At 34.9% G+C, this 23,251-nt stretch overlaps 5 protein-coding genes and 1 pseudogene across 5 annotated transcripts; 2 read left to right on the top strand and 4 right to left on the bottom strand.

Moving 5' to 3' along the window:
• The first annotated feature begins 2,063 nt into the window (after nt 1–2,063).
• LOC106334938 (elongation factor 1-alpha 1) lies at nt 2,064–4,267 on the top strand. Its single transcript, XM_013773332.1, has 3 exons — nt 2,064–2,189; nt 2,646–3,109; nt 3,203–4,267. Exons 2-3 carry the CDS (start codon nt 2,648–2,650, stop codon nt 4,088–4,090), a joined length of 1,350 nt encoding a protein of 449 aa, XP_013628786.1. The 5' UTR covers nt 2,064–2,189; nt 2,646–2,647; the 3' UTR covers nt 4,091–4,267.
• Nucleotides 4,268–4,504: 237 nt separating this feature from the next.
• Nucleotides 4,505–5,160, bottom strand: LOC106334939. Its single transcript, XM_013773333.1, has 2 exons — nt 4,984–5,160; nt 4,505–4,888 (listed from the first exon to the last, which is right to left on the bottom strand). Exons 1-2 carry the CDS (start codon nt 5,064–5,066, stop codon nt 4,756–4,758), a joined length of 216 nt encoding a protein of 71 aa, XP_013628787.1. The 5' UTR covers nt 5,067–5,160; the 3' UTR covers nt 4,505–4,755.
• Nucleotides 5,161–8,559: 3,399 nt separating this feature from the next.
• LOC106331968 (protein transport protein Sec61 subunit beta-like) lies at nt 8,560–9,258 on the bottom strand. The gene has a single exon (XM_013770410.1). The coding sequence runs from the start codon at nt 9,033–9,035 to the stop codon at nt 8,706–8,708; it is 330 nt and encodes a 109-aa protein (XP_013625864.1). The 5' UTR covers nt 9,036–9,258; the 3' UTR covers nt 8,560–8,705.
• Nucleotides 9,259–12,305: 3,047 nt separating this feature from the next.
• LOC106334174 lies at nt 12,306–12,846 on the top strand (annotated as a pseudogene).
• A 4,034-nt stretch (nt 12,847–16,880) lies between these two features.
• On the bottom strand, nt 16,881–17,818 carry LOC106335971 (fasciclin-like arabinogalactan protein 12). Its single transcript, XM_013774669.1, has one exon. It carries the CDS (start codon nt 17,747–17,749, stop codon nt 17,003–17,005), a length of 747 nt encoding a protein of 248 aa, XP_013630123.1. The 5' UTR covers nt 17,750–17,818; the 3' UTR covers nt 16,881–17,002.
• Nucleotides 17,819–20,134: 2,316 nt separating this feature from the next.
• On the bottom strand, nt 20,135–21,605 carry LOC106335969. Its single transcript, XM_013774667.1, has 2 exons — nt 21,001–21,605; nt 20,135–20,867 (listed from the first exon to the last, which is right to left on the bottom strand). The coding sequence occupies exons 1-2, from the start codon at nt 21,548–21,550 to the stop codon at nt 20,143–20,145; spliced, it is 1,275 nt and encodes a 424-aa protein (XP_013630121.1). The 5' UTR covers nt 21,551–21,605; the 3' UTR covers nt 20,135–20,142.
• Between the last annotated feature and the right edge of the window lie 1,646 nt (nt 21,606–23,251).

The following is a 23,251-nucleotide window of genomic DNA, read 5'->3' as shown; positions in this document are numbered from 1 at the left end:
AACACCTATGAAGTTGGTGGATTCAAAAATTTCCTCGCTAAATACACGTAAACTATTCCCTCGTAAATACCACGCAAAATTTACGTCGTATTTACGAGGAAATAGTTTTTCCTCGTAAAATACTCGTAAAATTACATCCACTTTACGACGAAACAGTTTTGTCGTTACGTTACGAGGAAATAACGATGACTTTAGTTTTTCACGTAAGTTCGTCGTAAATTCGACGGAAATTTACGAGGATTGTTTTTCCTCGTTAATTTTCGTCGTTAAGCATGTGTTTTCTTGTAGTGATGTGACTTCTTTTGGAAGAAAGATTTTATGTTTAGGTGGACACTCCGTGGAACCTCAACTAATCTCTTTTTATTAGTATAATAAGAAAATATTTTTTACCTTGTATAGTTTCAAGGAGAATTTCAGCTTCACTGCTGTCAACCACAACTTTGGATGCATTCTTTTGGTGTTTGAAAATAATACATGGTAAAAGACTAATTAATAACTAACAAAATATTCTCTTTCGGTCTCTCTTTTTATCTCTTATATGCTGGGAACTAGTAGTAAATTATCACCCCTGGACGCATGTCACGTGTAGACCGCAACACCCACGTCACCACACATAGTTGTGTGTATACCTAATCCCCTATATATTAAAGGATAAACACTTTTAAAACTTACCTTAAAAGTTTATTGACAAAGAATGTGACGTAGTGACGTGGCTTGGCTTCACCAGAAGCTTTTATTTAGTAAAACGCTTAGGTGTCACGCAGAGAACGTTTCTCACCAAAACCGTGAATTTAATGCGTTCACACTAACATTCCTTTAAAAGAACTTCATCTCATCTATACTTTTCTCGACGAACACTTTATATCAATCCTCTCAATATAATCATAGCATCAATAAAGATTCCTTATTCCTCTATACGTTTTTGTTAAAAACGGTAACCTATCTGATCTATCGCCATTAGGTCGACAGATCCGTAGACGATGACAAAGCGATGAAACTTTAGTACGATGCCAAGTGTTAATGAAAGAACCCTTTTCTCCATACCTGCTTTCATGCATTTAGCAGATCACTCACGTTCTTGAGAACCTCCTCTCATTGTTGAAAGAGGACGTTGAAAATCTATTTCTAGATAAATGTGTCGTACTAGGTTTTATTACTGCTCGATGAGGTGATCTCTATTTCGAGGAGACTGAATCACTGTAAATCGTCTCGGCTTAGTGTATTAGTCTTCTCGAGCAAGCAATATAAGCATGCGAGTGTCACCACCTTCGCTGCCATGATAGCTCTGCATTAGACGACCTTGAAGATGAGAAGAAACTTCTAGGAACGAACCACCAGCAAATCTCATGTGTTGGTCGCATCTGGAACAACTTTTATAATTTAGAGAGTCAAATAACCCTCAATTTCTTTTATTATGCAATTATGTTTTCTGAATTTAAAGAAGCTATATTTTTTTTTATTTCACACAGTTATTGTTTTGCTTACAATATGTTATTGATCCACTTTTTTCGATTTTATTTGTTAAACCCCTAAGTTCATAACTAATACAATGTGATAGGCGAAATATAAAAAAATATTTTCCAAAGCTTCTTGTCAAACTTGCAAACACTATATATATTAAATTTTAATATTAGTGAACTCATCATAAAAAGTTTCTCGCTTCGTCTGATAACCATCATATATTTAGTTATATCTAACTATCGATTAAAATATACCTTATGTTATACATAATCATAGTATATAATTTTAACATTAATCTTATCTCATCTCGCGGATTACTATCCAGTTAAACACTAATAAGCTTTATCAAACCACGTCATGACAGCGACGTGCAAAAACCTCATGACGGCTAGGGGTTTTCATTAATCTTTCCACCAATTTGAGCGCTTTTGCGTGCGTTGTGATTGTGAAATTACTTAAAAAATCTCACATTTCACATTTCTGTAACCAATCAATGACGACACTAAAATGCAAAACCAATAATAAAAGAAAATATTTTATAATATACATTTTGCCAACAGGAAGCCAAAATACAAAGGGCAAATTAGTAAAACTAGGACCACAAAGCAAATGCGAAAGCCCTAGAGCTCGCAGCTATAAATTACAATGACTTGCTCCAGACCTAGGGCGCGTCCTCATTTACTTGTCTCACTCAGTTTCGTAGCCGCATCTCACTTTCTAACTTGCAGGTGAGAAAAGCTCTCTCTCTCGCTCTTTATGTTTATCATCATATGATTATCGTTTATGCTTTCGTTATCTAGATTTCTACTCGTAAGCCGTACTTAGACTGTGATTCATCGCTTGGTCAATTATAGATTCTCGTGTTTAAGATCTGATTCTTCACCCATCTGTTAGCGTTTACCTTTTTTTTTGCATATCGTCCTCTGGATTTCGAAACTGTGATGTTGTATTAGCTTATTTTGTTGTTACGAGTTATAATCATCGCTATCTGTTTCTATTGTTGTTCGTTCTGATGCGTTTCGGTGATTATATCACACGTTGATTTGAGATTTTTGAGTTAGATCTTCGATTTCGTAGTTATATTATCGTTGATAGCCATACTGATTTGTATCTATGTATCAGTAATAAGTTTGAGATTTGTTTTTCTCTTCTAATGGTTTAATTTGTTTTAATCTGACTTGCAGCTATGGGTAAAGAGAAGTTTCACATCAACATTGTGGTCATCGGCCATGTCGACTCTGGCAAATCAACCACCACTGGTCACTTGATCTACAAGCTCGGTGGTATTGACAAGCGTGTCATCGAGAGGTTCGAGAAGGAGGCTGCTGAGATGAACAAGAGGTCCTTCAAGTACGCGTGGGTGTTGGACAAACTTAAGGCCGAGCGTGAGCGTGGTATCACCATTGATATCGCTCTCTGGAAGTTCGAGACCACCAAGTACTACTGCACGGTCATTGACGCTCCTGGACATCGTGATTTCATCAAGAACATGATTACTGGTACCTCCCAGGCTGATTGTGCTGTTTTGATCATTGACTCTACCACTGGTGGTTTTGAGGCTGGTATCTCCAAGGATGGTCAGACCCGTGAGCATGCTCTTCTTGCTTTCACCCTTGGTGTCAAGCAAATGATTTGCTGCTGTAATAAGGTTAGATAACGTTTCATTGTTTGTCTCTGTTGCTATTGTGAACTTGTGATGTGATTCTAACATATGTTTTTTGTTCACTTTTGTTTGTTCCAGATGGATGCAACAACCCCCAAGTACTCCAAGGCTAGGTACGATGAGATCATCAAGGAGGTGTCTTCCTACTTGAAGAAGGTTGGGTACAACCCTGACAAAATCCCATTCGTCCCAATCTCTGGTTTCGAGGGTGACAACATGATTGAGAGGTCCACCAACCTTGACTGGTACAAGGGACCTACTCTCCTTGAGGCTCTTGACCAGATCAACGAGCCTAAGAGGCCCTCTGACAAGCCCCTCCGTCTCCCACTTCAGGATGTCTACAAGATCGGTGGTATTGGAACGGTGCCAGCGGGACGGGTTGAGACCGGTATGCTCAAGCCCGGTATGGTTGTGACCTTCGCTCCTTCAGGGTTGACCACTGAGGTTAAGTCCGTTGAGATGCACCACGAGTCTCTTGTGGAGGCGCTTCCAGGTGACAACGTCGGGTTCAATGTTAAGAATGTTGCCGTCAAGGATCTTAAGAGAGGGTATGTTGCATCCAACTCCAAGGATGACCCTGCCAAGGGTGCCGCCAACTTCACCTCCCAGGTCATCATCATGAACCACCCTGGTCAGATCGGTAACGGTTACGCCCCTGTTCTCGATTGCCACACATCCCATATTGCAGTCAAGTTCTCTGAGATCCTCACCAAGATTGACAGGCGATCTGGAAAAGAGATTGAAAAGGAGCCCAAGTTCTTGAAGAATGGTGATGCTGGTATGGTTAAAATGACTCCGACCAAGCCCATGGTTGTTGAGACTTTCTCTGAGTACCCACCATTGGGTCGTTTCGCTGTTAGGGACATGAGGCAGACGGTGGCTGTTGGTGTTATCAAGAGCGTTGACAAGAAGGACCCAACCGGTGCTAAGGTCACCAAGGCTGCAGTTAAGAAGGGAGCTAAATGATGAGACTTGCTCTCGTCTTTGGTTTTTCTTTTCATTACAAAAAACTTTGATGGCGTTTGAGCCTTTTTCTTATTTTCTGCGACTTTCTTTTACTTTGTTTGTGGATCTCTGAGACTATTGTGGTTTTCGATTATGCAAGCTTCTGGATAATTTTGCCTAATGCTTTAGTTTATGTTCTCTTGCTCGATATTACGTTTTGTTTCTTTGAGATCTGATAGTTAGTTAGTGATTTAGTGTTAGCATATCTTAAAGACAATCGGCCAAATACAAAGCCTTTAGAAGATAACTGAGATTAACCTATTACTCTGATCACAAGGTTAGAGCTAATGTAGCAGTAATCCAACAAAGAATCTCATAGCAAAAAACTAGAATAATAGGATAAGACTAAAAGAGGCAGCGTAAACAAGTTTTTGATCTGTAGTTTTACAAGAAACATGCATAGCTCAATGAGATCCAACGACAAAATATACGTGTAAACAACACTGAAAACAACCAGGAATGTTTTAAAGATTTTTGATCTGCAGTTTTACAAGAAACATGCATAGCTCAATGAGATCTAAACGAGTTTTTGTGTTTCTTTAAAACACTAGGCAGCTTTAGCTGTGTGAGAAGAAAAGCTCCATGACCCTAGATTTTGTAGTAAAGCAACTAGATCTCTAAAATCCTCACTCTGTCATCTCTTGAAGCCATAGCTCATGGAATCTCTCCACACCCATTTCTTCTCCACCATGGCTTGTGGACTCATCTGATCTCCTTCTCCTCTTCATCCCCTTCCTTCTCTTGTCATGATCTGCCATTCTTCAACATAGAGGGAGAGAGAGATACAAGTCAGAAAAAAAAACAGAGGAGATCTCAAGAGGGAGAAGAGAGAGGAACATAAGAAACATGTTTACTCTTTGGAGAGAGATAACTGCTGAGCGATCCCAGAGATGCAAAGAGGGAAGCCATAGTTGCCACTAAGAGTTGTTGTCAGCATTTTTCTCTCTGTAGATTCAGAATTTGTGATCTTTTTTTTTTATAAAGAAGGAAACCTAAAGAAGGAGAAGAAAAAGACAAGATCATGAAATGGAAAAGGATTAAGGATGGTATAGATTATATAGAAGTACTGTGTAGTTAATATCCACTTTACTGTTTGTAATACACGAGAGACTTTTTTTTCTTGTTGCTTGGCAATTGATATGTGGTAATAGAGTAGTAGAAGTAGGTATGGACCGTATCGTCTCTTCTTCTTCTTCTTCATAATTTAGTAAACGGTGAAAGTAAACACTGGCTTCACTTTACCTCATTTCTCCGCATTTGGATTCTTCTCTTTTACTCATTTGGATTCTGATAAAAGTATGACGAGGACAATAAGGCTTTTCAGTTTTTCTTTTTCAGTGAGAATAAATGCAGCACTCACCTGTTACATCATCAAAGTCTTCAACTTGTGTTTCTAACCTAACTTGTTCAATAAAGCAAAGCAGAGTCTTAAACACAGTTAGTGTTAGTTTTGTTATCACTGTCACCATTTATTACACAGTATTGTTAAAAAGAGCATTTGTTAAAAATAATGATTGAAATTGATCTTGCAATGGTTTGCAAAAACAAACTATATAAAAATAAATACTCTTTCATCAATTGCAAAAACAAACTATATTAAATAATAAATACTCTTTGATCAAAATTTATCACTAGATTAGTAAGATAACCTATATACGGGCTGTCTTACTATATGCTACTGAATTTTGTTTGGATTACATACAAGTGTCACACAAACGATACATACAATAGCTCAGCTTGTGCTACAAAGTAACACTCCAGGAGCTACTCACAGTACATAGTACCAACACTATACAAGGATTGGTTAACGATAAGTTAATACCCTTGAGACTTACAATACGACCTTGATGCGTGAAAACTTAACAAAAATTTCGCCACTTCATACTCCACATCTCATAACAAATGCAAAATCAAGAGCTCAAATTAACCGAAGAAACCTGCACACAAGTAACAAAATAAATGTAACAATACCCAAGGTAGTGCCAAATCATTGGAGATGACATTCACACGATGACCTCACTTGTGATAATTTGTCTTTTGATTGTAGCCACATAGAAAGCGGCAAACAAAAAGACAATTAAAGAGCAATGATAGTGATGGTATAAATTAAGTTCATTCTTCTTAGACCCTTTATGGTAAAAAAAAAATAAAAATATATATATATATGTATGTGTTGAATCTCAATATATAGCTCATAGAGTGATTACACATATATACAGAAACGTCATTTGAGTGTTCTTTGCTTCTTCTAAGGTTTCAAAACTGCACATATAGATTTGCTTCGCAGGAGAGATAGCGCCATCACATTTTCTAAGAGTTTAGCTGATGGTGATGACGGTATTTCTCCTACGTAGCTATCCTTATATGTGCATCTAAATGCAGAGAGATGCAATTCGAAGTTTAAAGGTATATCAGTTAAATACTCTTATTTTACCTTCCCGTCTAACAAATGATGCATACCATCTCAGACCATGTTTGGTTTTTTCTTCTTCTTCAATCTAAAGTCATCATCACTTTACTATTTTTTTCGTTGTACTTGCAAGAGATTAAAGCATGAAACTGGTCATTACATGACATGGTTTGAGCTTCTAGATCTTTTTACTATACTTGAAATGATAATCTGTTCCAAGACAGGTTTTCTCTCTTTGCTCGAAGATGTTTTGGTCTTTGTGAAGTTTTTTCATGGATGACAGGAACCAGGATGAGCTCTCAAAGATTAGCACATCCTCATCCTGAACATTTTAAGAAAAGCCTAGCAATTTATGAGTTGTGTTTGCAGAACTCACATGGTTTGACGCTAACCCACAAGAGAAAATGTATTTTCTTTGGTTTTTGTTTGTTTGCATTTGACAAGGGGCCTATGCAAATGGTTTTGACGAAAATGTTGACAAATCTATGGAATCTATCAACATCATGATCTCAATGTTAATTAGTATCCATTATATGCAAAAATAGATCAACTCAATGATAACATTAAAGCTCAAGAATCTTCACTAAGCAGAACAAGGAATATATTTCATATAGAAGAGTATTTATGTTTTTAGTAATATAATATTGGTATACAATGTAAGATCACATATGACATTCATTTTGCGAAACCATAATTGTCTGAACATTATAGTATGATCTTTTTACCAAAAAAAAAAGGTATGATCAACTGATACATATTTGTTTAAAATCTTTTTATTAGAGTTTGAGTATTGTTCAAAAATATGATTGTAGAAGTTTTAGATAAAGATGATTACCAAAAGAAGAAGAAGAAGTTTTATATACTAAATTTGATGTGAAATTATAGTTCTGCACTAAATAATATAACTTTTAGTGTTATGTTGAAGATGTTTTATGTGGAAATCACACTAAAATACAGTTTTGAAGTTGGGTTGGAAATGGCTTAAGCTTCTAAACAGAGCCGGACCTAGGCTTTTCAAGGCCACAAGCCCAAACAAAAAAATGGCTGGAAAAAAAGACTCAGTATTCGAACCGAGGTCTTCCCAAAATTCTCTAGTACACGATGACCACTAGACTATAGACAGTTTTGATAAGAAAGCGGCCGGTTAATTAATTAATGAAATAGCGGCCGGAAACATGGGCTTCTTTCGTTTGGGCCCGGGCCGGCTCTGCTTCTAAACTATTAAAATTAATCATAACTCAACTTATATTTCTTTCCCTTCAGTTTTGGTGTTACATATGCATATAGTTTAAGAAAAAAGATTTTGGTAACCAACAGCTGTTAAATTGATATCCATAAAAGAGGAGACTGACGATGATTATTCGCTGCATGTGGCGTTTAACAAAGGTTGCTTAGTGATTCGGCTACAGATTCTTATACCATTCTAAAATGTCATTGCATTTGATCCTTGTTGTGCTACTCCGAAACCCTTTACTCCTAACTCTCTAAATTTCACAAATCTCTTAAATACTACGGAAAGAGACGTCGAGGTACTCACGGGAGAGTTGCATACATCACAAAATCAATTAGAACATCATCTTGAATTGATAATGAATAAGTGTGTTGCTGGAACTGCTAAGACACGGTATGTGTAGTCCAAACTTGGTGGTAGAGATGGTATAAACACATTAAACCGTGGCCTGATGGCACCATTCATTTCATATGCATGAATCTCACTCAGAGTTGACTATTAATCTCGCACAAAAAGTCGTTGCGCCACTCTCCGCAAAGTTTACTTCATCAACTTGTTGACCGGAACAGCTACATGTGCCACCGTAATAGTCTTGTTTTTCCCAAGCTTCCAAAACTTCAAATACCTATATGTATGCTTTTGTCATCTAAAGCTTGTTTCCATGTATTCTTTTTGAATTATTCATGTACTTCGTTGATTTGAATGTTTATTTCTGTAAAAAAATGTTTATTTAGGTAAAACACAAATTTTCCATCAGAAATGTAATCTCAGTTGACTAATGCCAATGGGTTAATCTATTCGTAAGTAAACATGTTTTATTCAAAGTTAAGCGGTTTTACACGGATCATCAAGATTCAAGAAACAAGAAACCAAAAAAGAACACAAGTAAAAAGAAACAAGAGAGACCATAGGGAAGAAGAGATCCGGATCCGGATCTAAGCTTTGGATCCGGACTTGTGGAGGTAGAGTTTTCCGAAGACGTGAAGAGCGGTGACAAAGCCGATGAAGCAGAGACTCATGATGAGGACGACGGTAGGTGAAATCTTCAGTCCAGGAGCTTCGTCTGTGTAGAATCTCAGCATGTTGCTCGATCCTGATCCAGCGACGGATCCGCCCCCTGATGACGCGCTCCCACCGCCACCGAGCCTGCGACGACGCATGCCCGCCGTAGCGGCGGCGGATCCACGGGGAGCGGCCAGACCGGGCCTGGCGGTTGAGGAAGCGGTGGAGGTTGATTGTTGGGACTGGGAAGAGCCTCTCGCCATTGTTGTGTTGTACGGAAAGGGGGAAAGGGGGAGGTGAAGGAAGATGATAAAGGAGGGTGGTGAAGGAAAGGTAGAATGGTAAATAAAGTCAAATCTGGGGGTACTATTAGGTGTGTAGAATGATCAGGAAGAGACGTGGAGTCGTAGTAGAGACTACAAAGAGAGAGAGAGATACAACGAGTCAACTGCTTTGGTTGGGCGTTACTTTCGGTAAGATGAATGTTGTACGATAAATAGTATTTTGGGTAAAGCTTCTACACAAATAATTTATACTACAGTTTATGAAAAAAACATGGATGAATTATGATGAATATTTTGGTCCTGATGGAAGGGTTTTGTTTGTGAAATTTAAGATTTTCTCGGATTTGTTGTACTGTATCTAAGCCCGAATCATAGGGGGGGGCTTATGGTTTTGTAATTTCCATTAGAGAAGATATTGCTAAAAATATGGTGGGAATTGTGTATTTACAACACTCTTTTGTAGGGGTAGGCATTATAGCCAATACCCGAACCCGACTCGAAGTAAGCGATTCGGTTCGGGTTAGGATAGTGACAAATACCCGATCGGTTATCATCTTCACCAATTCCGGATAACCGAATCCAATCGGGTATTACCCGATAACCGAAACCACCCGAACATACCCGAAATTATAAAAGCCTAAGCCCGTTTTTATCCCCTTTCCCAAAATCTATCTAGCCGTTTAGAGTTTCCGACATTTGCGATTCCCAGCTTCCCTCAACCCGTTGATTTCCTTTGATCACTCATATTTTCTTTCTTTAATCATCAAAACTGGAAACCCAATATACTCTTCCCTCTTCGACATCTCACTCCGCGATGTCGAGAAGGCAATCACACGTAATTTCCAAAAAAAAAATCCTGTTTGATAAAGTTTGTTTGATTGAATGTGTTTGATTTCTTAAGTTATATTATGTTTGTATGATGATTAAAAGTTAAAGTTAGTGACATTGGATGGTAAAGAAGTTGAAGTTAGTGTTAGAGAGATTCAGTTTCGATGTTAAACAAGTTAAAGTGTGGAAGATTGAGTTTCATGTTTTGATAATCATCACGTTATGATAATCATCATGTTGATTTACTTGTGATATCGATGAGCAGAGAAGTTAATCTGATTCTTTTTTTAGGTACCAACTAAAAAAGAAATTTTTTTTTTGTAAGACAAATCGGATATCTGGTATACCTGAAGATATCCGAACCCGATCTATAAATATCTGAACCCGACTCGAAATCTAAAAATATCCGAACGGATATTAGACCATGATTATCGCTATAACCGTAGTGCACGGTTTCTTAGGCTAAATTTTTATTTTTTATTTTATTTTATTTTTGTCTGATTAAAAAAAATAAATTAAAAAGCGCACCAATCATGGACCGCCACGTGTATATGGAGTCCGCGAACAGTGCAAAAAACAGACCAAAGTCGATCTTTATTTCATACTTTATGTGACCGGATTTTAATGGTTTTGTGGGATCCACACACTAATTTTTCTTTAGAAACCACCTAAACTACCGCGATAATCCTGCTCTTATACCCTTTTACCGAAATACCTGAAAATCCGAAATACTTGACCCGAACCCGAACGGATATCCGAATGCCCGCCCCTACTCTTTTGACAGGGAAAACGGAGTCCGACTACATGCTAAATGTATTGTTTTTGTTGTTGTTGTCGTTTTCTTTTATACTATTTTTATGGACCATTTTCTTAAAAAGTTCAAAAGAGCAATAACAATGTTACGCATTCCCTAAACTATATTTGCGAAGTGATTTTGCTACATGTCCTTTCTATAATCAATTTCACAAAATAAATATGACATGACTACTGAAATTGATGACATGACTTCCGGAAAAATATGACATGGATAATTTCATTTAATGTTGATTTATATTTTTGGCAAACTTATTAGAATATGGTAATAATTCATATATTACATTTAATATTGATATTTCTTTTTGGTAAACTTTTTTAAAATATGGTAATAGCTCATACATCATCTATAAAATAAATATATTCATATGTTACATTTCAAATTTCGAAATATTATTATTTTGTATACTTATACAATTTGTATTATTAAAGCTTTCAAAAATTTCTACAATTTTTTTAAAATTTAAATATCTAATCGTAAGATCATTAGTCTTATATATCTACAAATTTTATAAATATTGTCTAGCTTGAATATTTGATAATTATACATTTTTATATTAGTTTTATAGAAATTGATTTAATATATATCAAATATATATTAAATATTAGTAAGAAAATAGTAAAATCTATAATATTTAATAAAATTTATTTTTAAATATAAATTAATTTTTTTTAAAAAAATTACAGAGTAAATCTAAATTGTAACGGCTCAAACATCAAATCGAAACAATATAATGAAATAGTGTAAGAGGATGAATAAAGCAAACACCACATGGCTTTCCTCGCTTTGGAAGCATCGCCTTCGCTTGCATCATTATTGTCGGCGTTCTAGCCTAAACGCCATGAGGGCCCCCACAAACACCACTGCATGTTATTCTCCACTGTCATGAAGTTTCATCCCTATCAAGATCGTGTATAAGTGCAGGGTGAGACTCATTCCTCTATCTATCACCTAAACTTATTCCTCTTTATTCGCCAATAGATAGATTGACTCACGCATTCATCTTGCAAGAGGCTTTGCTTATGTAGTTTGCATGAAAGCCCTACCAAGAAAAATAACAAAATTATTATTTATGTGAGAAGAAAACTAAGCAAACAAAAAAGAAAAAATCTCTGATGTACAAAGAGACAAAACTAAAGCAAAGTACAAATAATGACTGAATTCCAAGCTAGACCGGAAAATACAACCGTCGATAACGGGAGTTAAGATCCACCGTTATCAAAATATATTACAACCAAAAAATGAGGTGATTCTCTTTCTGAAGTGTTGAAGAGAGTGATTCTCTTCTGCGTAGTTTTTATACTATAATTTTGTCTAAACAGTTAACTCTTTGAAAGATTTTAAGGATATAGTTTGTATACTATAATTTTCTAATCAACGATATTTTTTAGTGTGTATCAGCTGTTCGCTTCAGTTGGATAAATAATGGAATTTGCGGTTTGTTTAAACGGATGGATAACAAATATATGCAATTAAAAATAAATATATCATTTCTTTTTCCCACATTGCTGGGTTGGAATCCTAATATATATATCATTAGTAACACTTGCAAAACTGAGTACAAACATTTTCATAACCAGCAACAAACAACAAAGACTAGTGGAAATATGGGTTTCTTGTATAACGAGTGCCTTAAAAAACCAAGCGGTCAGTTTCGGCGGCTACGCTCTTGACGGCTGTGGTGAGTTCATGCCCAAGTCCACCACCATCCTCACAGACCCTCCGTCCCTTAGTTGCGATGCATGTGGCTGCCACCGCAACTTCCACCGCCGTGACCCTTCCAACGTCTTCAGTCACCGTACCAACTCACCGCCCCCTCCACCACCGCTGTAGCCAGCTGCATCCACGCAGCACTTGCTTCTCTCTCTCAGCAGCTCAGGTTTCTCCGGACCCTCGGATCAAGACATGGGTAAAATCAGTACGGACGTGGATAGGAAACGTAAGAGGACAAAATTCACGGTGAAGCAGAAGGTGATGATGAGAGCTTTCGCAGAGAGAGCTGGTTGGAAGATCAACGGCTGTGATGATAAGTACGTAAGAGAGTTTTGTAGCGAGGTGGGAGTAGAGAGAGAAGTTCTGAAGGTTTGGATTCACAACAATAACGGGAGGAATAGAAACACAACGTCCTCTATGTTTCAAAAGTTGTAGATCTCTTTCATGTTGATAATGCGTTTTGTCTTCTTGAAAAAAATAAATATATAAAGCAAAATAAGGTATACCATCTTAGTTCCTAGAATAATTTTCTTTTCAATTGATCATGAAGCTTCAGTGCTTAGTATTTTTTTGGAAAATCTTACAAAACCTACATACATCCAACAATTAAGATTAGAAAAATTACAATCTTATTCGTTTTACTATGTGTTCTTTGGTGAAACAATGCTGTTAAATAATTCATGAATGGGTGAATGATTAACTATGCTGACTTGCGACCCTTCCTAACGGGATGGAAGTTAGCAATGCTAAATATAACCTTTTTTTTAAATGAAATTTCAAATTTATTGATCTATCAATCAAAAAATTATTTACAAGTCAATCAGTTTATGATGAGCACTATAAATATAATTGCTTCCTTAACATCCAGAACAACCATGCACGGATATGGTCGGATGGTATGTCGGGCTCAGAAAAGAGCTAAGCGCTCCGGGTTCAAATCATACCCACTTACATTAGTTGGCCTTCGGATACCTTAGGATTATAAAAAAAATATATCAAAAACTCGTTGTCTGAACACCTTTTGGAATAGTAGTAGTTCAAGAAGTGATCCATTCTTGATGATTCTATATAACGAATCTCCTGAACTTTAAAGGCAAGTAGATATAAACTAAGAAAGAAATATACGTGAATATCTCGATCCACGCAACCGCGCAAATTTTTGTTTTCATTTATTTTTATATAAATATTTTGTTTTCAATTCTAAATAGGTATATATTATAATATATATGTGTCTATCAATTTAAAAAAAAATAAGTTTACTGTATATTTTTTCATTGAATAGATTGTTTCAAACTTTCACATGTATTTGTATCTTCTTCTATATATATATTTTCGGATTATTATTTCATTATTAAAATCATAACTATATATATAAAGATTAGTAAAATATTGTTGTATTGTCATATTCAAAGATATTGTAACATTTCACAAATTTAGAAAGTCTTTAAAAAATTAAACTTTTCACTTCATAGATTTATATTATCGAGTAAATAATTAAACATTTAGCTTTTGTTTAATTTTAAAATAAACTATATAGTTTAAAATTTGTTTTCATTGGTTTAAGGTAGTATAGATTAATCATTGTTAGATAATATGATTTTTGTTATTTAAAAAAAATATTTATAATTTTAAAAGTTAACATCGACAAATATTTAAATAATTAACATATGAAAATATAGTATTACAACATTCAATTATATCTATTTAATTTATACTATATATAAATCTAATAGATCATCTATTGTTTAAATCCAATTATTGATAGCCCAATAAAAAATTTGTAGGCCCAAAATTTAAATAATAAGATTATAGATTAAATGTAACATGATTTTCTAGTAATATGTCCATTAGGTTCATTTTTTTTAAAAAACACACATGAATCAATGTTGTGACTTCTGTTTTAATATATAAGATTGTTCATGTGGACAACACTTGCAAACTCTATTATTGTTCTCTTATATTACATTTTTCCAGTTAAGGATGAAAATTGGTTAACAGCCTCACATTTCATCCAAATTAAGGATTATGCAGATGTTTTCGATAAAATATATAGTTTTTGTTAATTAAGCCGTACTTATTCACGCACAACTTGGAAGCAATTGATAGTTTTTAATATTCCTTCTCATCTCCATGTTGGTGTGATATTTAAACAAATGATTCATTGGTGGAGTTGTCGTCACCAATATGACGGTTAAAGTTTTGATTCCGAATTATAACGAGATTCTTTTGCTACAAAAGTAATTCGATTGACTGATTTTTTGGGTTAGATTTGTTTTCATTGTATAATACATGATATGATCAAATTTAGACATTGGCGTTTATACACAATAATGGTACATGAATATGTGCAACCAATAACCGAAACAAAAGTCTAGACCTAGTTTTCTGTTGTTGCGTTTTTATACTTTAGGAATCATATTGATAACTTAGAAAATATATTTATTTAGAAAATAATTTAGAAAATATTTATCATCCTCTTATTAGTTCATTTGATTCTCTCATGTTTTCTCTTATTTCTTCTTTTTCATTGGCTGCTCCTTCCAGGCCACCATGGAATCACTGCTCCCCTCCCCGCATTCAGAATCAGCCGCTTTCTCTATTCCATCCACATCATTCCTGTCATTGATGCTTTGATGCCCTCCCCAACTTTTTGCTGAGAGGCAAGAGACTCTCCGTTCACTGGCGGATCCAGACCAACTATTAGACGGGGGCACATTAATAAGTATATTCAATAATATAAATATAATAAATAAATATATAATAAAATATTAATTATAAATTTAATCATTTATAAACTGTAACAAATAATAAACATATTTTTTAATCCACGATATCTCTTACAAAATAGTTTTCATTTTGCTAAATACAAATGTTATTATGCACAAGAATATATTGTTGCAGAAAAAAATAATTAAAATATATAGAAAAGTTGTCTTCAAGTTTTATATATATATAACAATATGATACACGTAACTTGTTATGGTCCTTATATTATAAAGAAATGAACTGTAGAATATTAAATTAAAATGATTGAATTATTTTTATTATTTGAATATCAATTAGTTTTATTTGTTTGTTAGCGGCAATTGTGAATGTCTACAATTAAAATAGTAGGCTTAATATATGCTTCAGAAAATATTGAAATCTAAGATGATAATATTAAAAAAGACAAATAAACAAAACAAAAAATATGTTAACAAGGAAAAGGAATTGTTGACAAAAAAAAAGGAATTATATTAATAATAAAACAAAAATGGAAAGCTTTTAATACCAATTAAGAATGATACTGATACGGTAAAAATGGAAGTGTCAGAAAACCATTAATTGTATAGAAAAATAGTAAAAACAAACAAAAAGAAAACAGACACTATGAGTTTTGAACTCAGTACGGCTGGGCTTAAGCGGGGGCATCTTTACCAATTTCTCTATAAAATCCAAACGTCTCTTAGGGAGTGATTGTTAGTTGATACAGGTGATATCCACAGCCCTATTTATTTCTAAAGCACAAAATTCAGAGTAATCTAGCTTTAAATTTTTTTTTGAAACCACAGCTCTTGAAATAACCTACAGCTGTACAAGTGTTCTGCAGAGCCAAATATCTAAAACAATTTTTTAGTGCTTTCCATAAAATTCTACAGCAATAAAATCTAAAGTCACAGCAAAAAGTTTACATATTTTTTTCTACAGCAAAAATTTTAAAGCAACAGCCATTACCAATCAGATTCTTAATAACCAAATGTTTTCTATAAAGTAGTTGGGGTCACGTGCCCCCGTTGCTATCACTGTAGATCCGCCCCTGTCTCCATTATGAGGAATCAAGTCAACAGTTGCAAGTTGATGTTTCCTCAAAAAATCGATAATAGGACACAAAAAAAATTCTTCTGTTTTTAAAGATCAATTTATAATTTTTTTACACATATTAAAAGTAAATATTTTAAACTCAATAATAAATATATATATATATAAAAAAAAAAACTGAACTAAAGAATTTTTTATCACTATCAACCAATAGCAATTCAAAATGTAAATAATTTTGATATATGAAATTCATTACTATTAATATATATATATATTTGTAAAATCTAAAATTTTAATTTTAAGAAACAACAGAAAAATGTTTAAAAATTTTCAAGAAACAAAATCAGAGGGAGTATTCATTATTTCCATTTTCCCCTTACAGATTTTACGCACCTAGACAATATTCAGCTATAGTCTATGCCATATCAGTCATCTACGAAAGGGTGTGCTCGAGACCAATCTTTAATAAACTGGCATTATCATCTGCCGCTACCATTTGATAAAAGTTTTTTTTTTGTTAAAATTTGGTGCACCATTTGATAAAAGTTGGTGGCATTTTTGTAAGAATCCCTTAAAGCAGCCGTATTTCAATTGAAAAAATGTGAAGATATGATCAAAAGGCAAAAAAAAATCTAAGAGATAAACAAAAATAAAATTCACTCTCACAAAAATGAAACAAAATAAAAACCAAATATGGTTAATCAAACGTAGTTTCCATGAAAAACAACAGAGAAATAATACTTCAAAATCACAAGGAAGAAAAATGCATGAGTAATAATAGAACAACATATCATCACAAATAAAACCATGCAAGCGATATACTAATGACGCAAAACGACACGGCATTACGAACAGAACCAACTTCACGCAAAGCAAACGAAGCGTCCGCCGGAGAATCATCATCGGGACTATCACCATCATCTTTCTTCTTCTTCGACTTTGATACCGTCGGAGCTGGAGCCGGCGCAGGGGGACGAGGGTCGAAAACTTGTTGAGGAAGCAAAACCTTATCAACCTGATAAACAGCTAGCTGTCCATCGCTGTAGACATTTCCGGAGACGGTGGTGTTGGTTACACCGGAGGTGATATTTACGGTATTGCCACTGGTCGTGATGTTGAGAGGGAAATGTCCCTCGGCGGAGTCACCGGCCTGAGTCCGGAGAGGGTTACTGATGGTTTGGAAGTTTGAGGAAGAGACATAACTTGGTACGACATGAAACTGAATTAGCTCCACTTGTTGCTCGTCCGATAAGGAGTTTAGGGTTCCGGCTTTGAGACTTGAGAAGGAGGAGTCGCTCGGTGCGAAGATGGTGATTCCGTTGTCGGAGTTGTTGAGCTGGCCGTAGAGTTGGTTAGCAACGCCGGTTGATTTGAGTAGTCGGATGAAGACTGTGAACTGGCCTGCTTTTTCGAGGATTTTGGTGACGTTTGTGGGTCCTGGTGGAGCTGGAGCGGCGGCTGGCTGAGAATGGGTGCCGGGAGTGGCTGTGAGGAGGAGGAGGACGGTGGAGAGGAGGAGGAGGAAGGGAGAATGCTCCATGGTGGTGGATCTGTGTGCGTGTGTGTGTTGATGTTTTTTGTTTGGGTGAGATACAAGTTTATAGGAAGTAGTAATTAAAGGTTATAATAAAATGGGGAGATTAATTGGTTAAGAGGTCAACATTTTTACAACTAAGTTGATTGTTAATTAGGAAGCAATGATGATTTGATTTATTTTTTGTTTGGTGTGTAAAATTTCCATCACATCTTGTCAGATGAACTGTGTTTTACCTCTTGGAAAAATTATGTGATAACTATATAGGGCCATATGCCGTCGATAACAAAAGAAGAATATAATTGTTTTTGGATTTAGAGTAATGATTTCTTAGGAGTAAATTATGAAAGCATTTTACTTAATTATTAGATGCTTATCGGAAGCCATGCATGTAGAGATATGTTAAAATAAATGAAATTTGCTTCAAAATCAAATTTATGTGCGTCTGCATAGACAATGCATTAAATTATTAATTGAAAGCATATCATATGCATTGGTTTTAAATTTTAGTTCTTCTAGTAAAAAATAATAATAATTTAGGGAGATTCTAAATTTAGCACAAATTTGGTATCATTTCAAATTTATCTATAAAAATAACTATTTCGTAAGTATTTTAATTTTGTGATGATAAAAAAACATTAAACTAACTCTCCTAAATCATTTATATAAGCTTATAAACTCAGTCTCTAGATACTAAATGCTAAACAATAATCACTGCACATTAAACCCAAGTATTAAACTTTTTGACTGAAAGTATTTTTAAAAAATGGTATACAATTTATGGTATATTCAAGCAATTTCTCAAGAGTATATTAGAGAGTTCAAAACAACAATATTAGTTATTACGGTGGTGATAATGAACGTATCTAGTATTTACACACAGACTGTATTTATGTGTGTCTGCATAGACAAAATGGAAATCATTACTTTGTTTGTAATTATCAAAATCTCTGTATGAAAAGGTGGGAGGAATAATGGAGGGTGTGGTATATGATAATGGAAGGAGCAACTTGCAACTTTGCTTGAAAATTAAGAAAAAGCAAACAGATCAATTGATTTGTGGTGGGCTCTCTTCAATTTTAAGCATATTTTACATTTAAGACTTAAGCTTTTATTTATTTGGTTTATAGTAATGTTGACAGTGTATCACATTCACTTTACAGGATTTTACTTAATTCATATAAAAAGCTTTAGACCATTCTATAACCGATCCAGTGTTTTTTTCCCCAAGACATTCTACACTCAAATCAATAAATTGTTCGAACATATTTTCACTTTTCTGTGACCATATATAATTGAACTCGAATAAAAAATAGAGAAAAAGACAAAAATAGCACTAAATCAAGTTTTTGTTCCCAAACTAGCATTCAAGGTCAAAAGTCACAAAAATAGCACTTAATGTTTTATCAAAAGTCACAGACTTAGGGTTTAGAGTTAAAAGGTGGAGTTTAGGATTTAGGGTTTAGGGTTTAGAGTTTAGGGTTTAGGGTTTAGGGTTTAGAGTTTAGAGTTTAGGGTTTTGAGTTGAGAAATGAGGTTTTGGGGATAAGATTTCAAATTTTGAAAAATAAAAAAATTAAAATTTTCAAAGGATAAATTTAGAAATGTGCTATTTTGGTCATTTTAGTTTTTGAGTGCTATTTTTGTGATATAAACTTAGAAATGTGCTATTTTGGAGATTTGCCCTAAAAAGTAATGCAAATGTATATAAGTTTGTAATTTGTGAAGGTGGGTGCGAAAATGTTTTGCAAGAGAAAGTGGAGCCTAACTGAAACAACGTTGTCATCCTACTACGATGTTTATGCATTTATCAGATTTGATTTTGATTGGCATTTTCTCATCTGCTTCATTAATATATAACTAAATAATCTCATGTATATAATTTCAACGATGATCAATTATTTCTTATATTTGTAGTTCTAGACTCATAAGATGCAACAAAAAAAAAAGTTTTAGACTGCCTGTATTGCCATTTCTATTTCTTTCATTTTCAAAATAGAAAGTTTTATGGCGGTACATGTTTCTTGCAACCGGACTTGCGTTGTTTTCAAAATACAAGGAAAACAATCCTACAGCTAGCCAAGGAAAACAATGTCAAACTCAAATACATTAGTCTACACACAAAACTTATACTTATTATATAAACGTATTCATTCGTATTCAAAACACAACAAAGCAACAAGGAAAAACAGAAATCAAGGGTTTGATTCTGGCGCAAGAAACGTCTTACGTTTCTTAAACCGTCAAAAACATCACAAACGAGCTAATTATCATCTTCTTAGCCCTTATTACATTACTTTTTATGAATATAAAACATTTCAGAAATAAAACAATTACAAATACAAAATTTTAATTAATTTATTTTAACATAATAGAAGTTCCCATCCCTCTTCTTCTCATTAGATATCAGCAGAGAGTGGTTTTTCTTGAGGCTTAAACCTGCAAAGTCTGCAAGTCGGCGAGAACAGAGAAGGCGTTTGGTATTTGTCTTCTCCACCCACCACAGGCATTGGCACTCCAACCTTGGCGGAGCTAACGTAATCAGGACGGTAGGTTTTCCCCAAAACGCCCTCCACGAGCTCACTTAGGTCCAAGAACTTGAACTGAGTCTCAAGATGGGCAAAAGCGTCATCTTGAGGCAACTGGTAGTTGTGAACTCTGTTCTCTTCTTTTCCTATAGGTCTTACTCTGATGTCCATCTGAACAAGACCAGAGACAAGTACTCTCACGCTGTTTCTCTCGTCGGTTCTTTCGATGACAATCTCTCTTTGTCCCGAAGTTTTCCTCCACTCGGTTTGTTCGTCTTCAGGTAGTGTGATGAGTTCTTCGTTGAATCTAAGGGTAAATGCGTCAGAGTTTTCATCCCATTGAGTCACTCTATTGGCTGTGATCACGAGGTTGTGGTTTTCGAACATGACATTTAGGGCTTGAACCCATGTGAAGTCTCTGGTTCTTCCAGCGGGTCTTGTACCGATGAAGTGAGTGTTGATCTGGAGATTGTTGTCTGAAACTATCGCAAAGTTTCCTCCTTTAGATCCATGGAAATAGAACATCCTACCGTCCCCTCCGACAAATCTAGGATCGTAGCATAGAGAACCGTAGCCGTTGCAGTTCGTTTTTCTCCCTGTAAAGACAAGTTACGTGTTTAATAAGTTAACATTTCCTTGTGTGACAAGTAACCAATCTACAACGAGATTACTTGTGACAGAAGCAAAACTGAATCTATAACAAAGACTGATTGTATAGAATGTACTTACATTTGCATGTAGCTTCGCATTTGCTAGTGCAGTCAATGAAGCAACCTTTGGTGTTTCTGTTCTTCGTGGGCTTCCTCTTGGGACATTCACCGGGACAAACAAGAGTTTTGTAATAACATGCACCCTTAGCCTGGCACATGGCTTGCTCTTGTCCTGTAGGCAACGGTGAAAGCACCCTGTATCTAGCAGCCGCTTCACTCTGCTCCTTGTCTCTCTTCTCCTTTTCCTTCCTCTCTTTTTCTTTCTTCTCCTTTTCCTTCCTTTCCTTGTCCTTCTTTTCCCTTTCCTCTTTCTCTTTCTTGTCCTTCTCCTTCTTGGCCTTCTTTTCCTTCTCGTCCTTCTCCTTCTTGTCCTTCTTCTCCTTTTCCTTGTCCTTTGAACCGTTACCGTTGCCTTTGCCTTTGCCAGCATCTCCTCCTTTAGCCTTCTCTACTTGTCCCTGGCCGTTATTACCGTTGCCTTTGCCGCCATCGCTCGCAGCAATGACAATATCGGTCAAGAGAAGCAATGCGAAGAGAGCTACAAGCACATATGCCTTTCTGTGCTCCATCTCTCAAGATCAATTCTTCTTATTTGCCTTCTTTTAGATTCTTTAGTTTCTCAAGATGTTTCTTGTGTTTTTGGTGTGGAATGTTATTGGAGAAGGAGGGATTTTATAGAGTGAAGAAAGAATTAAATTGACTTATTAAAACCTCATATGGTTATATCTTAAGAAAAAAGATGACTCTTTGAGTTTATCTCAAGTCAAAAAGCTTTCTTGATGAAGCTTCAATGTCAAAACTATTAGCTACATGCCTATAAGAGTTACTTAATTTTATCAAAAGTCAAAACCGTACGTATATCATTTCACATTCTTTTTAACCCATTTTTAAGCTATATGATCAAAACCTATTTCAAATTACTTCATTTTTCCCAATGAAAACATATAAAGGAACAATTATTATAATTCCAATCCAAATTTTATTCTTATTTTGTTCTCCTTCTAGTTTTTTTTTTGTATCAAAAACCCAAAATTTTCACAGTTTTTTAGTCAGAGTAATTTGCCAATATTATGAAATCATAATGTACAGGAATCCAAATATTTGTCTAGAAACTTTTGTGGGAAAAGAATCTATCTGTCTGGTCTTGATACCTTTATGTGCAAGGAACGACCTAGCTAGAACGTGAAGATGCCTTAAATGAAGAAGAAAGCCCTCATGTCTGTAAATATGTGTATTTTAAGAGACTTTTTCTTGACTTTCATTGGTTCACAAGCCGCCCACTACTACAAGCTTGCATTGCACCTTTCCGAGACACCAAAGAAAAGTCAAACGCGCCAAAACAGTTGACCGGTTTACTATAAACCAGCTTCTTTTCTCTTGAACCAAAAATCAAACCGAATTATTACTATCAAAGTTGGTTATGTTGAGCAGCAGCTGAACCATGCTCTGTCAGACGCGACAGACGCTGGATGCAACAACCAGGCCCGTCCCGATAGAAAGTGGGGCCCTGAGCGGAATTTTTTTTTTTGGGGCCTTTTAAAAGAGAAGCCAAAAAAATTAGGACTTTTTTACTTAAGAAAAAAATTAGGACTTTTTTACTTAAGAAAAAAAATAATTTAAAAAACATTTGGCCTCTAATGTAGACTAATTTTTTTAAATGATGTAATGGTCCTGTGCAAATGCACTCTGAGCACATGCATATGGCCGGACCTAGCAACAACCTCTCAGCATCATCCAAAATACCTCTAGAGTGGAGAAGTGGAGAGATGATTTTACATTTATTGTTTATGTTATATATTCTTTCCGCTTCAAAAAGATTTATGTTTAAAAAAATGTTTTTAAAAACTACATTTTACACTTTTAATGTATTTTTAGGTAATAATAATAAATTGTAAATTTTGAGAAAATTATTTTTATTAAATTTTGGCTGACGAAAAATTATAGAAAATAGTTAATCACAACAAAATAATACTTTTATAAATTAAATTTTAATATTTTTTTAAATATACCTAAAAATCTTTAAATTTACATTACTTTGAAATGGAAAAAATATGATTTTGTATAAAAGAAAGGGAAAAGTGATGAAGGAATGCTTAAAGATTGTTCGTTTGTTTTTTCTTGCTTTCTTTACTTACATGATACACCATTGTATTGTTTGCAAGTTTGTAACTTTAACTGCTCAAATCTCTACAAATGAAATGCTTATAGTAGTATGCTCGTAAAGATTTCATGTTAATCACGAGGCAATCACGTGACAATCACGTGACAAT

The sequence above is a fragment of the Brassica oleracea genome, chromosome C3, assembly GCF_000695525.1.
Source record: "Brassica oleracea var. oleracea cultivar TO1000 chromosome C3, BOL, whole genome shotgun sequence".
NCBI classification, from domain to species: domain Eukaryota; kingdom Viridiplantae; phylum Streptophyta; class Magnoliopsida; order Brassicales; family Brassicaceae; genus Brassica; species Brassica oleracea.
This window is presented reverse-complemented; position numbering and strand designations above follow the sequence as displayed.